The 18,940-nt window shown below is 39.1% G+C and overlaps 1 protein-coding gene and 1 long non-coding RNA gene across 6 annotated transcripts in view; both read left to right on the top strand.

The window, feature by feature from the left end:
- The window catches only part of TMC1 (transmembrane channel like 1), a 385,033-nt gene extending 374,517 nt beyond the window's left edge, over window positions 1-10,516 (top strand). For 3 of the 5 annotated variants that reach the window (XM_044265894.1, XM_044265893.1, XM_044265895.1), the window contains 3 exons: window positions 2,649-2,774; window positions 6,198-6,276; window positions 10,154-10,516. In XM_044265894.1, coding sequence (XP_044121829.1) covers window positions 2,649-2,774; window positions 6,198-6,276; window positions 10,154-10,378 — 430 coding nt within the window. In that variant the 3' untranslated portion in view covers window positions 10,379-10,516. Of the gene's footprint in view, window positions 1-2,648; window positions 2,775-6,197; window positions 6,277-6,379; window positions 6,432-10,153 lie in introns of all 5 variants that reach the window. The other 2 variants (XM_044265898.1, XM_044265897.1) reach the window with 1 other exon arrangement.
- A 3,041-nt stretch (window positions 10,517-13,557) lies between these two features.
- On the top strand, window positions 13,558-15,502 carry LOC122916973. Its single transcript, XR_006386336.1, has 3 exons — window positions 13,558-13,864; window positions 13,969-14,104; window positions 15,410-15,502. It is a non-coding gene; the product is annotated as an uncharacterized LOC122916973 (long non-coding RNA).
- Window positions 15,503-18,940: the final 3,438 nt, after the last annotated feature.

Genomic DNA, 18,940 nt, shown 5'->3' with positions numbered 1-18,940 from the left:
AGCAAACATGCATTTGAGGTAGGTTAATGGGTGGCCCCACAAGGAACACAGTGATGGCTAATGTCTCCCAGATACAGGTATGTTTTCTTCAGGTAAGGTGGCTCCATTCCTTGGAAGAAGACCCATTCTGTAAAGCAATTTGATGAGGTGTTCTAGCTTGTTGTGGTTTCCTGAGAGCTGACTAAGGAGTGTGAATTTTCCAGAAAATTATTCCAATAGACTGTTAAGTGGATTTACCTTAAACAGTTCAGCAAGGTAAAAACTATTTATTTGGTGTCCCAATTAAGAAAAAAATTCTCTAATTGCTCTACCATATTGGCTGACGTGATGTTTCTCTCCCAACCCCTCGCTAATAATTCTGAACAATTTCTAATTCTCTAGGCTCTCCATTCTCTCCATGTCGGTATCACCGTAATTATGTTTGTATATATTTTCATCTTACTGCCAAGGTATTGTGTGTTCATCCTAGAAAACCTGGAAACTATAGAAACATTTCTACACGAAACTAAATAGTGCTCATAACCCCAAAGATTACCAACTGAAATAACAACTCTCAACATTTCGGCATGTTGTGTTCCGGTTTTCATTTTACGCAGCTTTTAAAAATAACTGAGATCGTACAGTAAGCGCAGATTTCTATTGTATTGTGACACTTTTATATTTATATTTACTTCTGTTTTACATTGTGGTGCTGCTATTTTATTATTTATTTGCTATTATACGTGTGTGTGTGTGTGTGTGTTTTAATAGTGTCGCTGGCTTCTTGAGGTTGGGGATAGAATATTTTCAACTCTATGAGTCTAAACACAGTAGAGTGTTGGCCGGTAATCTGAAGGAATGAAAGAATAATGACTGCTTATGCATTAAGCGTTAGAGGAAATGTAGGAGTAAACTGGACACTGATTCTGGTCCTGGAAGCTCTCGGTCCACTGGCAAGACAGGTCTGCTCATAGATATTCTAATACAGGGTGGACGGAGCTATCTATGCCCATAGGACCTTAGGTGCAGTGTCATTTCATCTGACCATAGAGTCACAGCAGACTGAAAAGGACTTCTGGGGATGTTGGGATGTGGCACACTTTGGCTAAACTGTCAGAAAAAAAAGGATTTTTAGAGATCAGTAGTTGCTTGTTTAGTTTGTATTGAAGTAAGAGATCTGGACTCCCATTAAGATGCCAGACCTCGAAAGGGGAAAAGCCCCAGAGATGCTAATGACTTTGAATTTGGGACAGTCTGGATGCAGAGAAGACCTTTGTGGGTAGAGAACATTTTGTAAAATTCCGGTCCCCCCATTCTAACCTCAGTCATCAGCCTCAGCCCAAGAAGTTGGAGAAGGGAGAGTGGATGGTCTTACCTTCTCTCGTCCTTGCCTGTCGTCTCCCTCAAGCTGTATCCCCCATGTCTAGGAGAAAAGCATGACCAGTTCGAATGGATGGGGACCAAGAAATCTTAGTGGAATAAACTGATATAATCTTGAATGGTCTGCAAGCTACATTGCTCCTTAATACAGACAGGTCTTTCTTGCTAGGTGCCGATTTGTAATTTGTGAAGCGAAACTTACACCTTGGCAGTTCAGTAACTAACTCTTGACTAGATACCTGGGGTTATTCTCAGTCTTTCGAAAGCTGTTATTAGTTAGACCATGAGCAAAAAAAAAAAAAAAAATCATCTGGAACTTGTAGTTCATGTCTGTCTAGTAGATGAGAATGTATAAAGATCAAAAAACAAAAGCAAAACCAGAATATGAAGTGTTATACCAACCTTTATTCTGAAGATACATAGCACTTGGCGATAAATAACCTAATCTTCTTTTCTGAGAATTACAGCTTTCACTGTCGAATCAATATGCACACACAGAAAAAATAGCTTGACATGATGGGCATTACTTTATAATTCTGAATATTATGCACGAAGATAAGACAGACTTCCTGCTCTCATTTTTCTAGCTTACAAAGTTTGATTCTTACCTTAATGGGCTGAGAACAAACCCATTAAGGATTTCTGCTTTTCAGGTTTATTTTCCTTCTTTTCGCATTTTCTGTTCCTTGTAGTGGGAGTGAGCCAGCAGTCATTAGGGCCTGTCCGCAAGAAATGGCAGAGCGAGAAAGGGCTCATCATTCAGTGTGGCTACCTATTAATAACTCCCACGAAAGCAGTCTGTGGAAAATGAGATAGCAGCTATTGCATGGGAGAGATATTGGATTATTTGTGGACTTTATTCCGTTAAGCTCTTCTTTATGTTCATTTCCAAGGCGAATTAAACAATTCGAGTGCACTATTTATTCAGCCCAAAGGGAGTGTTCCCCAACAAGGACAGCTGGCTGAGGGGTAGAGTTATGAGCTATTTATAAAATATATTTCAATCAAAATCTTAGAAATACAGCTTTAAAAAACCTTCTCCTAATGCTGTGGTTAAATTCCTAATTGCTCAACTGTGTGTTTCTGTTGGGATACCATGTCTCCTCCCTCACCCACATGTTGACAATAAGAGGTTAGAGTGCCCAGAGCTGGAGCTGAACTTTAGGTTCCCAACCTGAAAGAGCCCTTAGGTGGTGTTTGAGAACGATTTCTAGTTTTTTTGCTGTCATCGTGGTTTTTACGTAGGTTGTAAATAAACCTCTCTCCCCTGCCCCTCTTTTTTTTCCCAGTGGCAAAAATAGAATGTTCGAAGTCATTGGAGAAACACTGGAGCATGATTTCCCAAGCTGGATGGCGAAGATCTTGAGGCAGCTTTCTAATCCCGGATTGGTCATCGCTATCATTTTGGTTATGGTGTATGTGCTTCTCCAGTCATAGACAGGGTCTTTGTAATGAAGAATGGCTCCTTGTAAATTTCAGCTTTTTTTTTTTTTTTTTAAAGCTTTCCCACGCTCTCTGAGGGTTGTGCTGTAACCTCCCCAAATTCAGGGCTGAATTACATGGTGGTGAGAGGCTGAAATTCATGAGCCATTTTCTAATCCTATTGGATGTAATTCATAGCCATCTGCATCTGTCTTTGCCTGCCTAGGATTATAAGATTTGTTCCCAAGTAACCAAAATAATTATCAGTAAACAGCTAAAGCAAGGGAAACATAAATGCTAAATGCTAGATCTAATCAGCACATGGAGCTTCCCCTCGTCTCCTAGCCCCCACCTCTTGTTCCATAAAGCAGATGGCTGGGAACACATAGAAATGATGAGCCTCTGAGTTAATATTCCCTCTGGAAGCCCTATAGGCTATATGTTAGGACTAAGGGGTTAAGGGGTTCTAGAAAGTACCATGTCCTTGTTCCTGAAAGGCCATCAGTAAGTGTGTGTCCACAATAAAACAATCAGAGAATCAGAAGGGTCTTGGAAAGGTCACTTAGTCTATCCCTTCAAAAGTCAGAGATGGTATCCAAAGGGGAACTTGGGAGGGGTTTTTTGTCTCCATGTAACTTTCATTGGCTTCTCTTGACCACCACAGAGATAAATTACATTCCGAGGTAAAATACATGCTTACTGTCAAAGAGCTAAAAAAAAAAAAAAAAAAAAAAAAAAAGCCCTAGACCTTCCTTTCAACCCCTGAAGCCCTCTCAAATAGAAAGTCTGAAACCACCATTGCGTTCTCTCACTCAAGGGAGGCAAGGAGGAAACCACCCTCAGAAACACTTTAAAAACAAAGCTGATGGAAAGGGTGGGGTTTGTTTTTGAAAAAGGTAAAACTAGGAAATCTTCTGAAAACAATTATTTGAAGTACGTGAATTGGGTTCTGGGCCAAGTTGTCAGCATCATCTTTGTGATGGTCAGTCATCTTCATGGTAATGGGCCACATCAGAGACAACGGGTGTCATCATGAAAGTGATTTTCCTTAGGTAAGAAAGAGCATAGTATAACAAAATGGTAATAGTAGGTTGACAATAAATCCAACCTCTTTACGTTGGACCCCTTCTCTGAGGGTGAGCTAATAGCCCAGGGGGATAATTCAACAGTAAAGCAGATTACGCGTTATTTTTTAGAGAACCTCGATGGTGGGGTAGCATTCAGAATCTGGTAGTGAGTCTCTGGTGCACACGTGTTAAAAAAAAAAAAAAAAAAAGAAATGGACCTGCCGGATGCAGCCTGTTTTCACCAGATGGCCCTTGAAGGGATTTTTCTTTTCCAAGTTTTCATGTGACAGTGGCTTCTGGGACCACATGAAGTATCACCTGGTTTTTAAAAATCAAGGCCATTTAGTAGTATAAATGAGATCCTATATTAAAAAAATAAAACCCAACAAAACTTAATGTCAGCTTTTATGACTATCGTCTTAACTTACTGAGAGATTTATTTCTAAGCAAAGGAGCAACATTGTTCTAATGCCACCGATCGAAGATTTAACAAGATGAGTGTGGAAGAAGAACTAACATTGCCCGTGCTCCAGGCACTAGCTGTACATTAATCATTTAATTTCCACTCTAACCTGAAAGGGTTGGCCTCATCTATCCCATTATTGATACGACATTGTTGATAAGACAAGGCAAATCAAGTGCCTAATAAGTCCGTTCAAACCCATGTCCTATTTCTCATCTCTCATCCCCCCCTAAGTCTTTGAAGCACCAAACACTGAGTTTGGGATGAATGGAAAATTACAGAATATACAGAAGATCTCGAAGTCACTGGGCAGGGATGGTCTATACCCATGGTCGGCACATTTTTTTCTTACAGGGCCAAATCCTAGATATATTAGGTTGGATGGGTCAAACGACAAAATTGGGGGTATTATGTAAGTTCTTTTTTTTTTTTATTATGTAAGTTCTTAACATAACCATGTAAAAGTGTAAAAACCATTCTTAGTTCATAGGCCATGCAGAACAGGCTGGGAGTCATTTCTGCCCCGGAGACTACAGTTTGCCAAGTCTTGGTACAGATTGTGTAGTGAAAAGCTGGCAGGATATGAGGTCAAATAGATGTCCTGCAAGGCTGATTATAGTTCTGAGGTTCTGATTTAAAACGCAATTTCAGTTTATTGCTGACTTGATTTTTCGAATCCTGAGATCTCATCTTCCAGTTCCTGGGGCTCATGCAATTGGCTTGGCTCTTTATTACCTTTAATTAGAGAATGTTACACGTTATACACATTTTGAATTTCCCCAATGGATCATATTACATCAGCTTGGATGGTTTTTGGGTAAATGAGTAGATTTCAGGTTACTTCTCTGTAGCCGGGTTCATTCCTTTGGAGACTAGAGAATTCTAGAACTACAAGTGACTTGTGAGGTCTTTGGGTTTATCCTCCAAATCCAGGTACTTTTCTACAAACATCCATGTAACACACACACACACACACACACACACACACACTTATTGAGCACCTACTTCATGCCAAATGGTATACCAAACACTTTCATGTACATAATTGCATTCAAACTCCCATCACTCATATAAGAGATAAACAAACCCAGCTAAACCATATCAATAATTGTGTTGCTAGCACCAGATGGCTCATAAAGGATATAATCTGGCATGGTTGGGGAGTAGAGGAAATGTGTTTAGTATCTAGCTATTTGCAACAAAGAGCAATGCCAGTTACCTTTTTTTTTTTTTAACTGCATTTTGTTTGTTTGTTTTGCTTTAAATGAAGATGAACATATTTATTTTTACACAAATGTTTGGCTGGAATTTGCTCTTTCTAGAAATGTAAATGTCAACTGCAAGTTAGGAATATTCCTTTATAAAACGTTTTCTTTTCGATGAAGGGAGAAATGCAAACAATACATCCTGTGGAAATAAAAAAACCCATGTTAGTGAACTATGATGAGGAGGATTATATTCTTTGCTATAAAAGCCAAAGGAGGAAATTTAAAGCAGAAAGTCAGTTTTTTTATTCTACACATTCCCTATGCTTCAGGAGATTAATGTCAACTTGAAATGTTACTTTCAATTATGATTTCAACTGATACTAGTACATTTCCAAGAAGAAGCTACAGTTAGCGAGCGGGGTATGATAGACAGAGTGCTGGGCTGTGGAAGAGGACCCCCTTGCCTCCCATCTTCCCAGGTCACTCCTAGTAATCATGTCCCAAATGTACTTCTTTTCTTCTGTGTACTTCAGTCTTTCATCTGTACAATAAAAAATTAGAGTAGAACATATTTTAAAGTCCATTCCAGTGCCCCAGTGTTCTATGATTTAGTGGATGTAAATTTAAGAAGACTCAAACTAAAAAATAACCATGAATCTTATTATTTTAAAAATGTAGCTTGACCATCTATTACCTCAATGCTACTGCAAAGGGCCAGAAGGCAGCAAATCTGGATCTAAAAAAGAAGATGAAACAGGTAGGATGTAATTTATTTCATTAACATATTATCTTTATTAACGGCAAGTAGTAGGAAATACCAGGAAAGCTCATGTTCTTCTTTTCCTTTTTGTATTGTATAGCAAGCTTTGGAGAACAAATTGCGCAACAAGAAAATGGCAGCTGCCCGAGCAGGTTGGAGGAATGTTGATGATTTCAATTTTCCCCCTACAGAAAAATGCTCTTCCCTTTTCTTTACCCCCTCTCTCTCTAAATGGGGCATTTGATGCATGTGGTGTTATGGCCGTGAGTGAGTTTGTTCACCATTTGAGACCCTCTTAGCCCTCATATCTAGGAGGCTTGGTTGTTTTCCAGCAGGGGAAAGGCAAGAGGAAGGAAAATTCAGACGTGTAAACTTGGCAGTAGTAATGGAAAGGTGACTTTGTAACTTGACAGATGAAGATGACATCCATATAGTCATAATCAAATAGCAGACACAAGGGACACCTGGGTGGCTCAATCAGCTAAGGGTCTACCTTCTGCCTAGGTCCTAATCTCACGGTCTTGGGATCAGGGCCCGTGTTGGGATCCCTGCTACGCAGGGAGTCTGCTTCTCCCTTTGCCCTTCCCTTCTACCCGACTCATGCTTTCTCTCTTAAATAAATAAATAAAAATAAAATCTTTTATATATAAAAAAATAGACACAAATGCAGAGTCTCTCCTTCTCATTGGGACCCTTTTTATACATAGATGGATACACAGGGAAGATACTATTAGGCTCTTCTGAACCCACCACTGTTGATTTCCTGGAGTCTTTTCTAAATCATTAATCTCTTTTTTTGGTAACCTCCTTAATTTAAAAACACTCCAGTAAGGTATACGCCTATTTGCCAAGATCCCCTATACGCTCTGCATTCCTCATGGAAAAGTGATGTCTAAGAGGTTTAGAGAAAATTTTTTCAAACTTTCCCCTCATTCTTAACTTTAAAACTTTTACCATTACCAGGGCTTTCCCCCTATGTAAGTAATAGAACCCAACCCAAATGGATTTAAGTAGAAAATAAATAAGTAAATTCATTAGTCCACACAAATGAATCACAGGGTGGTATGTATGGCTTCAGGTCACGTTTTGCCCCAAGTTTAGAAGTGAGCAGAGCTGAGCCCCATTTCTCTGTAGTTTCACTGCTTCTCCTTCCATATTGGCTGGCCTTTATGGCAACCGGAGCAGATGTAACAATTTCCAGTGCTATGTCCTTGTATTACATTTGTCTTAGATTTATTTATTTTTATTACTAAGCTATTTGTGTCTTTAATTGCATTTAATTTTTCCAGCTTCAACAAATGAAATTATAATACATATTTAAGCATATGACATGCATTTTGATACGCATATCCATTATGAAAGGATTCCCACCACTGAGTTCGTTAACACATCCCTTACCTCACATATTTACCTTTTTCTTTTTGGTGAAAAGACTTAAGTTCTACTCTCTTAGCCAATTTCAATTATATAATGTGGTATCATCAACTATAGTTCACTGTGTTACACATAATAGTCTCAAACCTTATTCATCCTACCACTGAAAATTTGTACCCTTCTCCTTCTACAGTCTCTCCCTACCCCCCACCCCCAAGCTCCTGGTTACCACCATGCTATTCTCTGTGTTCATCAGTTTGACTTTTTCTTCTTTTTTTTCAGATTCCACATATAAGTGATACCATGCAGTGTTTGTCTTCCTCTGTCTAGCTTATTTTGCTTTCCACATTGTTGTAAATGTCAGGATTTCCTTTTTTATAAGGCTGAATATTATTATATTATTATGGTATTATACGCATATCCCATTTTCTTTATCCATTTCTCCGTAGATGGACTCTTATGTCGTTTTTATCCTCCCATGCCACAGTGAGCGTGGGAACACAAATTCATGATTTCATTTCCCCTGGATATATATCCCAGAAGTAGGATGCTGGCTCCTAGGATAGTTCTATTTTTAATTTCTTGAGGAACTTTCATAGTTTTCTATACTGGCTATGTCACTTTGCCTTCCCACCAACAGTGCACAATGGTTCCCTTTTCTCCACATCCTTGCCAGCATTGATTGTCTCTTGCCTTTTGGATAATAGACATCCTGCCGGTGTGAGGTGCTATCTCATTGTGGTTTGGTTTGCATTTTCCTGATAGTGATCTCGAGCACCTTTTCATGTACAAATATTGACCACGTGTATATCTTCTTTGAATTAATGCTTATTCAGGTCCTTTTCCCATTTTAAATTAGGTTATTTGGTTTTTATGTTGTTGAGTTGTTTCATTTCCTTGTCTGTTTTGGATATTAACCCCTTCTCAAATTGCAGATATTATTCCCCATTCCATAGCTTGCTTATTCGTTTTATTGATGATTTCCTCTGCTGTGCAGAAGCTTTTTAGTTTAATGTTTACTTTTGCTGCTTTTGTTTTTTGTGTCAAATGCAAAAATCATTGCCAAGACCAAGGGCAAGGAGATTTTCTCCCCTAAGTTTTCTACTAGGGCTTTTATGGTTTAAGGTCTTACATTTTGTGTTGATTTTTGTGTATAAGGGTTCAGCTTCATTCTTTTTTATGTGGATATCTAGTTTTCCCAGCACTATTTATTGAAGAGAATATCCATTCTTCATTGTGTATTTTTAGTACTTGCCAAAAACTAAGTGGCTCTATGTGTGTGTGTTTATTCCCCATTTCTCTATTCCATTTTAGTGATCTTACTGGCTGTTTTGATGCCAACACCATACTGTTTAATTACTGTAGCTTTGCAAGATAGTTTGAGATTAGGAAGTGTGAGGTCTCCGGCTTTGTTGTCTCTCAAGATCGTTTGGCTCTTTGGGATATTTCTGCGGTTCCATCAAATATAAGGATTGTTTTTTCTATTTCTTTGAAAATGCCATTGGAATTTTGATAAGAATTGCATCGAATCTGTAGATTGCTTTGGGTGGTATGTGCATTTTCACAGTATTAGTTCTTCTAATCCATTAACATGAGTGATCTCTCCATTTATTTGTGTCTTCTTTAATCATTACAGAATAATGTAATTATTATGTAATTAAGTATTATTTAATATATTATGTCATTGCATAATAATGTAATCATTACATAATAAATGGTCTGTGTCTCATGTTACCATTTTTGGCTTAAAATGTATTTTGTCTGAAATAAATGTAGCTATACTGCTTCTGGTTTCCATTTGCATGGAATATATTTTTCCATCCCTTCACTCTTGGTTTCTGTGTGTTCTTAAAGCCGAAGTGAGCCCCTTGGGCATCTTAGAGTTGGAAGCAGATATGTCACCCACGTCCTCTCTGCTCTTGTATTTCCTCCAGATTGTGACTATAACTTAACATGAGCAAATGAGTGTTTAGAGTAGTGAGGGAAAAGTTCTGACTTTTAAGATCTGAATTCTAGGTAAAGCTTACTGTTACCTTTGTTGTTTTAAACAATGATATAATCCTATTGCATGCTATTTATTTGATATTTTCCCATAATTTGTACTTAAAAATGTGTACAACCTTTGTAAAGGAAGAGACTATCTTATTCATAGTTGCTTTCTCAGAATTTACTATTATTCGGTAAACGCCGACTGAATTCCTACTGGCTAATGAGGAATTCTTTTACTGGAAAAATTTTTAAAGGGTATATTTTTATATTAATTATATAAATAGTACTGAATAGATTTTATAAAAAGAGCAGAACTCTCATTTTCACTATCCTGAAAAATAACAAATATGGAAATATTTTGAATATACAAATACTAAATATTACAGCAGTGTGGGGCACATTTGGAAGATATGGGTTTCAGATCACCTCTTTCAGAACATTAAGCACAGCGAAAGCTCAATTGTCACTTGCTTCTTCATCTTTTCTCTCTCTCTTTCCCTCTCTTGAACAGCTGCGGCTGCTGGTGGCCAGTAACTTTCATAGACACGCTGGGACCCAGAAGTACTCCTCACCTTGCTGTTTAAAACCAATGACTCACGTAAAAGTCAAGATGACAAGCATCGTGAAGTTGCTGTTCCCTTGTTCTAACCCTCATGGATTGTCAAGGTCATGCCGGTCAGTCAAGGCCTTGTCAGTCCTAGTTCAGCAGGGACAACCTCCACCTTGTTCCAAATGAAGGGATTTGTTCCTGCACCCGCACTTTCTCCCCTGATTTCCCTGACATCACTTCCAGCAAACTGATTTAAGAGTGAATGTGATTCAGCAAAACAGGTTACTGGTTTACCATTTGGGTTAATTAAAAATACTTCGCTCATATGGACTTCCGTGTTATAGACTCCTTCTGCCTTAGTATTCTTTGCCTTGGAACAGAGATATTTCACCTTTTTTTTTCCCCTTCAGAGTTCAGAAATATTTTCATAAAGTATTCATTGTAATTATTTACTAACTCACAGTTTAAAACCAACATCTTGTTTTCCATTTTTTTTTTCCCGTCTCTCCCTCCAGGGCTCCCACAACTTCCCACAACTTCACACTCAAGACTCTTTATTTGCTGGTGGGCTCAGTATGAAAAGGAATGGGCTTTTTAAATGAAAAACCCTAAGGGAAATAGAGGTCTAAGTAGCACAGGGTTGAAGTTCTCACAGCTTGAGGAAGTACATGGGTCATAGACAACCTACCTCTTTGTGAGTTTTGTTTTTTTTTTAAGACAGTTGTGCATGATTGCAACTTCTTCACAGCCTGATCATGGCCTCCAATGATCACATCGCCTGAGTTTAGATTCTAATATTCCACGATGTGTCTTTGCTTTTTTGTTAAGGTTGGGAAAACGTACACTTTTATGGGGGGGGAGGCTCAGTTTATGGATGTGTTTAAGCGTTAGTATTTATTCAAAGTTTTAATTGACTTTGAAGAGGCCAAGTGCCCTCAGCCGGACTTGTTTTGAGACTTCAGTTACATCCAGTCACCCACAGCGTCCTTTTCCAGAGCTAAGCCAATTTGCCTGCCATTTCCTGCAATTGACTTGCTGGGTTTTGTTTCCATGTCTTTGAGTTTTTCCTTCTTCACTCTGGATCTGGCTGTGAAATGATCTCCTATTCCTCTGCCAACCCATTTGCTCATCACTTGCCATGATACAAATTCAAGAGGTTCTTCCTTTGGTCCAGTTTTCCAGATTGGCCTCCATTCCCAAATGTATCTCTCCTCAGTAGGTTTCCTTGGGCCCTCATGTCTTTAATTCAGAGTCTATGATTTATACAGACTTTCCTGTGATTTTTAGCAGTTCTTACTGTTTCCTGTAATGCATGGATCATCTTTCCTCTCCAGATTGGAAGCTCCCTACGAGCAGGGATCATGCCTTTTAACTCCTTTGTATGTCTAGTAAGTATAGTGCTATATTCACAGGTAGGCACTGAGTAAATGCTTGTTAATTAAATTGAATCAATTTAACTTACAGCAGTTGCACTGTGAAACAAGAACTTCCGTTACCTGCATGAAAAATGTTACTCTGATGTCATAAATGGAATCACCTATTGCCCTGCAGGTTTATCATCTCATTTGATTCTTTTTTTTTTTTTTTTTAAAGATTTTCTTTATTTATTTGTCAGAGAGAGAGGGAGAGAGAGCGAGCACAGGCAGACAGAGAGGCAGGCAGAGGCAGAGGGAGAAGCAGGCTTCCTGCCGAGCAAGGAGCCCGATGATTCTAATGCAGATGAGTAAATAAAGCAAATGCTTATTTATACGTGGATCGTTTTTGTACTGTATAGTAATAAGATGAGAGAATTGGTTTATAGGTGTGGCCAAGTATACAATGTGGGTGACACTCCCTTGTTCTTGATCTACTTCATAACAACGATGATGAGAGATGACAAACCGTCCCCCAAGGACTTCATCTCCTAAAGGTAATTTCCTTTTTTTTTTTTTTTTCAGTCTAGTTACCATCTGTCACCATACACAGTTATTACCAATATTATTGACTACACTCCCTGTACTGTGCATTGCGTCTCCGTGGCTTATTTTATAATTGAGTTTATACCTCTTGAAGCAATTGTACTTTTGGAAACATGCTCATGGTATAAGAATTCAGGCATGATATTCCAAGTTTCAGCCTTTCTAAAAATTAAGTTGGATTTTTATGGCACCTAAATACCCACCTGATTTAAGTTAAGCATTTTTAGAAACTTTAACCCTTTTAGTCTCCAGAGAGCTGCCCCAAATGTTTCCCCAGTACCCCCTGAACGAGCGTCTGAATGAGTGAAGGCCACTTCCGCCATTGTCTGAGGATGAGTCTGAGAATAGCCTTGTACCGGGAAGGTTCTGATCGCTATGATCTAGTTCTGTTTCATTATTTCTAAATATAATGATCAAGGCCATAGGAAGAATTTTAGAAGGCAAAGGAACAAACCAACCAGCTAGACTGAACCTTTCATTTTTTTCTGAGGGAAATAAAAAATAAATTCTGGAAAATATATGTGGAAACTAGATTTACTTCTCTGAAGAGCTTTTCAATTTGAAAACTGAAAAACTGCGTTGTGACACATTGTTTGAATCATTTCCTTTGGCTTCTGAGAGGAAGCACACAGTTTAAACCATATCAAGGGGTTCATATTAACAATACTTTGACCTGAACTATGTTTTCTTATCCTGATGGATCCCTACCTGTACTGGCCAGGTTGGGAAATATATTTTGGTGACCCAAATATTATCCTATGGCGAGGTGTAGTTCTGCTAGTTGCCACAGGGGGTCAGCCTTTGCTATTGTCACTCCTCAGTGGATGAGTTAATAAGAGGTTTGGGATCCATTTCCCTGCCTTACACTTCAGTGTTGGAGCCCTGCCTTAACCTAGTTGACTCTACTGGAACTTGCTATGTTTCGCTTTGATTTACCAGTCCTTTCCTCAGGGAATATGAGTAGATTGTAGGGAAGTGGGCTTGTACTGCATGCAGGGACCACACTGGGGTAGTAGTATACCTTCCTCCCTCTGATAAACATTTATCAAACACTGTGTCACATGTTCGTCAAACATAATGTCTCCCAAGTATCACCTGCTCTACTTTCTCCCACTGTTTCCTACCACTGACAAATTGATCTTCTTGGTTTCCAGAATCTTCTAGAATGATACTACACCTTATGAAGCCATTTTAAGATTGAGGAAAATCAATGTTAGCTTTCCATTTCAGGCAAGACTGTCCCTTTCTTCACCATGACACAGGTATTACGGTACATTGTCAGAAACTGGAAAAAAGTTTTACTATTTTTTTATTCTCTATCGAGTGCAATGCCAAGCAGCATTCAGATGTTACCCTCACCTTTCCCAGACTTCCAAAGCTAGGATTTTTTGATGAGTAAATAACCCTGGGCTTCAGTATTGGCATCACATGCTTAGTAAATTGAATGTAAACAAAGCAGTTTAGCCTGCAGTGGAACACCGAGTTCTTTGGCGGGGGTAGGGGGGACCAGTGAGATGGGAATCTGATAACTTTTATTTCCTCACTTAAGTCAAACATATAATACCAAGTTATAACTTTTTTTTTTTTTTTGCCTTGTTTGGTGTATGAGGATAAAAGCAATTTGTTGAAAAATATATCCCAAAAGAATAAGTAAGCAGGCTTCAAAATCAAAAGACTTAAGAATGGGATTGGCAGCGCTCAGCTCTCAATGCAGGTAGGTACTTGATTTTTTGGAAGATAGACATTGAAACTTAAGAATTTTTTTTTTTTAATGAACTATAGTCATGGCCTCTTTCTGTCTTTACTTCCTGAGAGAAGGAAGTACCAAAATGTGCTGGTGACAGGAGTTCTCAAGCCCCTTCATGAGATTTATTTTCCTCGGTGTTCTCTGGTAATGGATTGCCTTGACACTTGGCCTTGGATGGTCCTGTGGCCTTTTCCAGGATGGATCGTGGTGAGTTAATAACTATGAATAATAGAAAAATATATATGATAAATACTTGACCTCTTTTGAGAACTTAGATATTATATAACAGCCAACTTTTTCATACATACCAAGAAGTTTTCATATAAATCCTTGTGGTTATTTAAAAACCTCATAATAGGAGTGCCTGTGTGGCTCAGTCAGTTAAGTGTCTTACTCTTGATTTTGCTTCAGGTCGTGATCTTAAGGTCCTGGGATCCAGCACCGTGTCTGATCTGTGCTCAGCAGGGACACTGCTTGAGGCTTCTCTCTCTCCCTCTCCTCCTGCCCCTCCGGCAACTGGCACACAAGCTCTCTCTGAAATAAATAAATCTTTAAAAAAATAATAAAAACTTATAATAATAGAGGTACATGTTCATTACAACAAATTTAAAAATTTTGCATAGAATAAAAAAACTAAAAAAAAACAAACAAACCCCAAATCCCATATTCTACCATCCAGAAAAACTGCTGTTAGTGTTTGGATGCAGTTTTTTTTTTTCCTTCAAATTCACACACATATACCCAGACTCCATAAAATATTTTGAATCATAAGATACATTTCATTTTATCTTACTTTCTTATTTAACATTTTCCCATGTCATAAAATTACTTCAAGACAATTTTTAATGACTATAAAATATGTCACATAACTTTAAGGAAATTGTTCAAAACCTCATGTTTCTCATCTCTGAAAATGGGAAGAGTAAGAGTCCTACCCCATAAAATTTCTATTCGGGACTAAAAGAGAAAATCTGCATAGAACACAGCACCGTGCCTGGTGTGTGTTTAGTGCTCAGCAATAGCTATGGTTGCCATCCTTGTTTTTAGGGAGTTCTAAATAATTGTAGTTATGGTATAATTAATTTTTCTGCTTGACCATACATATAAGCTCTGTGAAGTAATCGAGAACACTATTGAAATGAGAAATTATTAAAGCCTGATCATAATTTTTATGGCACACTGAAAATATGGTGAGCCCCAATATCTAACTGTAAGTGAAAACAAGATTAGCCTAAAAAACTAAACTTACACATATGCTGAGGTCAGACGCTCCTTTCTAAAAAAAAAAAAAATCCTGCTTTGTTGGTTCTCTAAACACCTGCTTACTTGCTCTGTCTTAGAATCCGGCCATGGAATTAGCTATCTGATGTGCTTATAAATTTGAGTATAAGGTCCTACAGGTATGGTTAGCATTTTGCAGGGATTATATAAATAAGGACCGAGGAACAGGAACAGAGTGTGACTGAGTTGAGTGTTAAAATCCTAAAATGCTTTTTTTTTTTTTTTTTTAAGATCAGACTTTTTTCCTATGGGAGTATCTAGCACAGTTTTGATATAGAAGTAAATGGAAGAAATGGCTTCAGCATACGTATTGAGAAATCAGTCTATATATTAAGGTAGGTCAAACTGAATGACATTAATTAAGAGAATTTTTTTGTGAATGTGGTCTTGTTATGCTTGGTGTGAAGATACCTCTGAAAAAGATAATAGATAAATAGTTCCAAAGGGCAAGATGCTTAGGACAAAGAAGGGCCTCAGAACTGACAAATTCTTCTGGTGGAATTCAAAGTTGCACAAGTGTCTGTAGCATGACCCTCAGCAGGAAAAAATCAGCTGCTGCAGAAGGAGCCATTGGCTACATCTGCAACCGATCTCAATGGGATACGGAATGAGTTGATTCCATGGGAAATGTTTGTCCCTGGTGAAGGACTAGATGAGACCCAGTGGACATACTCAGCCTTTATATCATGGAAAAGGCTCCATACGTGTCAGCTCAACAGACCACTAGATTAACCATGGGGGCTGAGTGCGGCGTGATGGTTGAGGGGGTGGTCAAAGAGCACTGTCTAGGGAGTCTAAGGTTTGAGTTCCAGTTCTATTCCTGGACTAAAAGAATTATTCACTGGCCATGTGATTTTCTGGTTATCATTACTAGCTTTTTGACCCAGGCTGACTACTTACCTCACTAGGCTTCCTTTATGTCATCTTTAAAATGGATTATAATCGGCTCTGTCCAGATTGCTGTTGGAATCGCATGCGATGATGCTGCTGATGAAAACTGGCCTGTGCCGTTGAGCAGGTAGCACACAGGTCAGTGTACAATTAACAGCTGGATCAATATTACCCCTGATTCTCCTTTTCTTGTCAATCAGATATTTTCACCTGAAAATGTTAGGAATATTTTTTAAAAAATTAGGATGATTTGAATTGAGCTAATCAGAAAACGATTCCATCTTAAACCACTTGCAAAACAGATTTTACTCAGTTGGAAAAACCCAATCTTTCACAGACCCAATAAAAACAACCATTTGGGGGCACCTGGGTGGCTCAGTGGGTTAAGCCGCTGCCTTCAGCTCGGGTCATGATCTCAGGGTTCTGGGATTGAGTCCCGCATCGGGCTCTCTGCTCAGCAGGGAGCCTGCTTCCTCCTCTCTCTGCCTGCCTCTCTGCCTACTTGTGATCTCTCTCTGTCAAATAAATAAATAAAATCTTAAAAAAAAAAAAAAAACCGTTTGGCAGGGAGGGGGCACCTGGCTGGCTCAGTCCATAGATACGCCACTCAATTTCAGGGTCATGAGTTCGAGCTCTATATTGGGCATTGAAGTTATTTATAACAAATACATCAACCAACCAACCAACCAAACAAATAAAAAAACCCTGCTCGGATTATTTTAGCACCACGTTCTTAGTATTTTTGAGGAGGGTGTGTTTTAGTAGCCGAGTGGCTTAGTAAATATCACATGAGCAGCATTAAGTGAATAAACATGTGTGTGACTGAGTCATAGGGCCCCAATGCTCTAGTCCTGTCTCTACTACTGATGAGCTGTTTGACTTGTTAGGAATGGGGCAGCCTCTTTCAATCTCACTGGCAAGATAAGGATTTGCACAGCGCGCTGTCTCTGATGCCTTCCTATGCTCCAAACCAGAGCTGCCCCCGATCAGGCAGACACCAGTCATATGGGATGACTGAGCCCTTGCAACCTAGCTGGAAATTGAGATGTGCTATAAACATCAACTTCTCCCTGATTTGGAAGACTGTGTGAAAAAGCTACTGCAAAATATCTCATTAATATCTTTTTCATTTTGATTGAGTGTGGGAAAGATATTATTTTGCAGATTTGTGGCTAAATGAACTAAATTACTAAAGTTCTTTTTGCTTGTTTTTTTTTTTTCCCCCTTTAACATGGCTACTACGAAATTTTAAATGACACGTGGCTTCCATGTATGGGTGCATTCCCTTTCCATTCGATAGTGAGTGCTGCTCTAAAAACTCTTGATGAAATAAGTTTTTGTGATGGTTTCAATTAAATTGTCCACAGAGCTGGGTTTCAGCTATGCTGGGAGATTCACGGTAAGCTGCGGGGGCTGGCCTCCCCACCCATCTGATTTCAGCAGTTGATTTGCATTGAGGGGTGGGAGTTGCTGCCTTTGAGGAAATGGAGAAAGAAATACAAATGGATTAGATGAGAGTCCAGTGGAGACGGAGGGAAACTGCAGACTGAATCTGATGGAGTAAGCTGGTAGAGGGAGTCCTCCAGGACAGTGGGGGTACCTGTGATGCTCTGCTGGTGGCCACAGGATCAAGCCCAACATGTAGAAGGGAGGAGAGACAATTCTGCTCCCCTGTGAATGGGGCACGCCCCCAGCGTGGCACTACCATCAGTGGGCAGCTCAATACGGCTGACCATTGGAGATGACCCACTTGAAAGGGTTCTGGTGTCCGCATGACAGACATCATTGAGAGGCACTTCTCAGATACTGGTTTGAGGGATGGAGGAAAAATAAGAGTCAGAGCAAGTGACTTCATGGTGAATGAGCATGAGAGGCCAATTCATAAACTGTGGATCAACAAACATAAACAGGTGGCTCTTTGCAGAGTATTAATGTTTATGTACCAAGACATGGATGCAATGCATGTGGGATCTTAACGTCAGTAAATACCTCCTTTGGACCTAAGGCTGGTAAGGTCCAGAGAAGGGTTTTTAGCTAAGCAGCAGTAAGTTTCTTGGGGTGTCTGGTAGTCAGAAGAGCATGTGACTCTTGATCTTGGAGTTGTGAGTTTAAGCCCCATGTTGGGTGTAGGGATTATTAAAGTAAAATGGGATAGGAATAGAATAGAATAGAATAAAAATCAGTTTCTTGAAAGCAATGACATGCCAGGTCAAAGAGTGGTGTCTTGCCTAGGTTGTCTAGGGGCATAGAGGGGCCAGCGAAGAGAGAGGAAGGAAGAATTGACAGGCATATACTTTGACACTTCTGTATTACCTTTTCTAATGCTTTATAACTAGGGGAATATAAATGGGGATCACAGAGCTTCCTTTTTTGGGACACAGGAATAATATTCTTGAGGCAATGATGGGATTGAATATTAAATCATACCATTTTCTAAGCCTGTGAATTAAAAAAAACTCCAATTATTACTTTGTAATAGCATTTGTGGTTCATTTCTCTCTTTTTTTTTTTTTTAACGATTTTTATTTATTTATTTGACAGAGAGAGATCACAAGTAGGCAGAGAGGCAGGCAGAGAGAGAGGAGGAAGCAGGCTCCCCGCTGAGCAGAGAGCCCGATGCGGGACTCGATCCCAGGACCCTGAGATCATGACCTGAGCCGAAGGCAGCAGCTTAACCCACTGAGCCACCCAGGCGCCCCTGTGGTTCATTTCTCTTAAACATTTGTCACATGGCTATTGATTGCCTTCTTGTTGTTAACTGATCTGATCTGTGGTGAACTATGAAAAATTAATCAAAGAGATCTGGCCCTAGGAATAAAGACATTTCCTTCCCAACCTTTAGAGCTAGAAATTATGGAAAATGAATGTCAC

This window comes from Neovison vison, chromosome 9 (genome assembly GCF_020171115.1).
Source record: "Neovison vison isolate M4711 chromosome 9, ASM_NN_V1, whole genome shotgun sequence".
NCBI lineage: Eukaryota > Metazoa > Chordata > Mammalia > Carnivora > Mustelidae > Neogale > Neogale vison.
The sequence above is the reverse complement of the archived record's forward strand: the minus strand, read 5'-3'. Positions and strand labels throughout refer to the sequence as shown.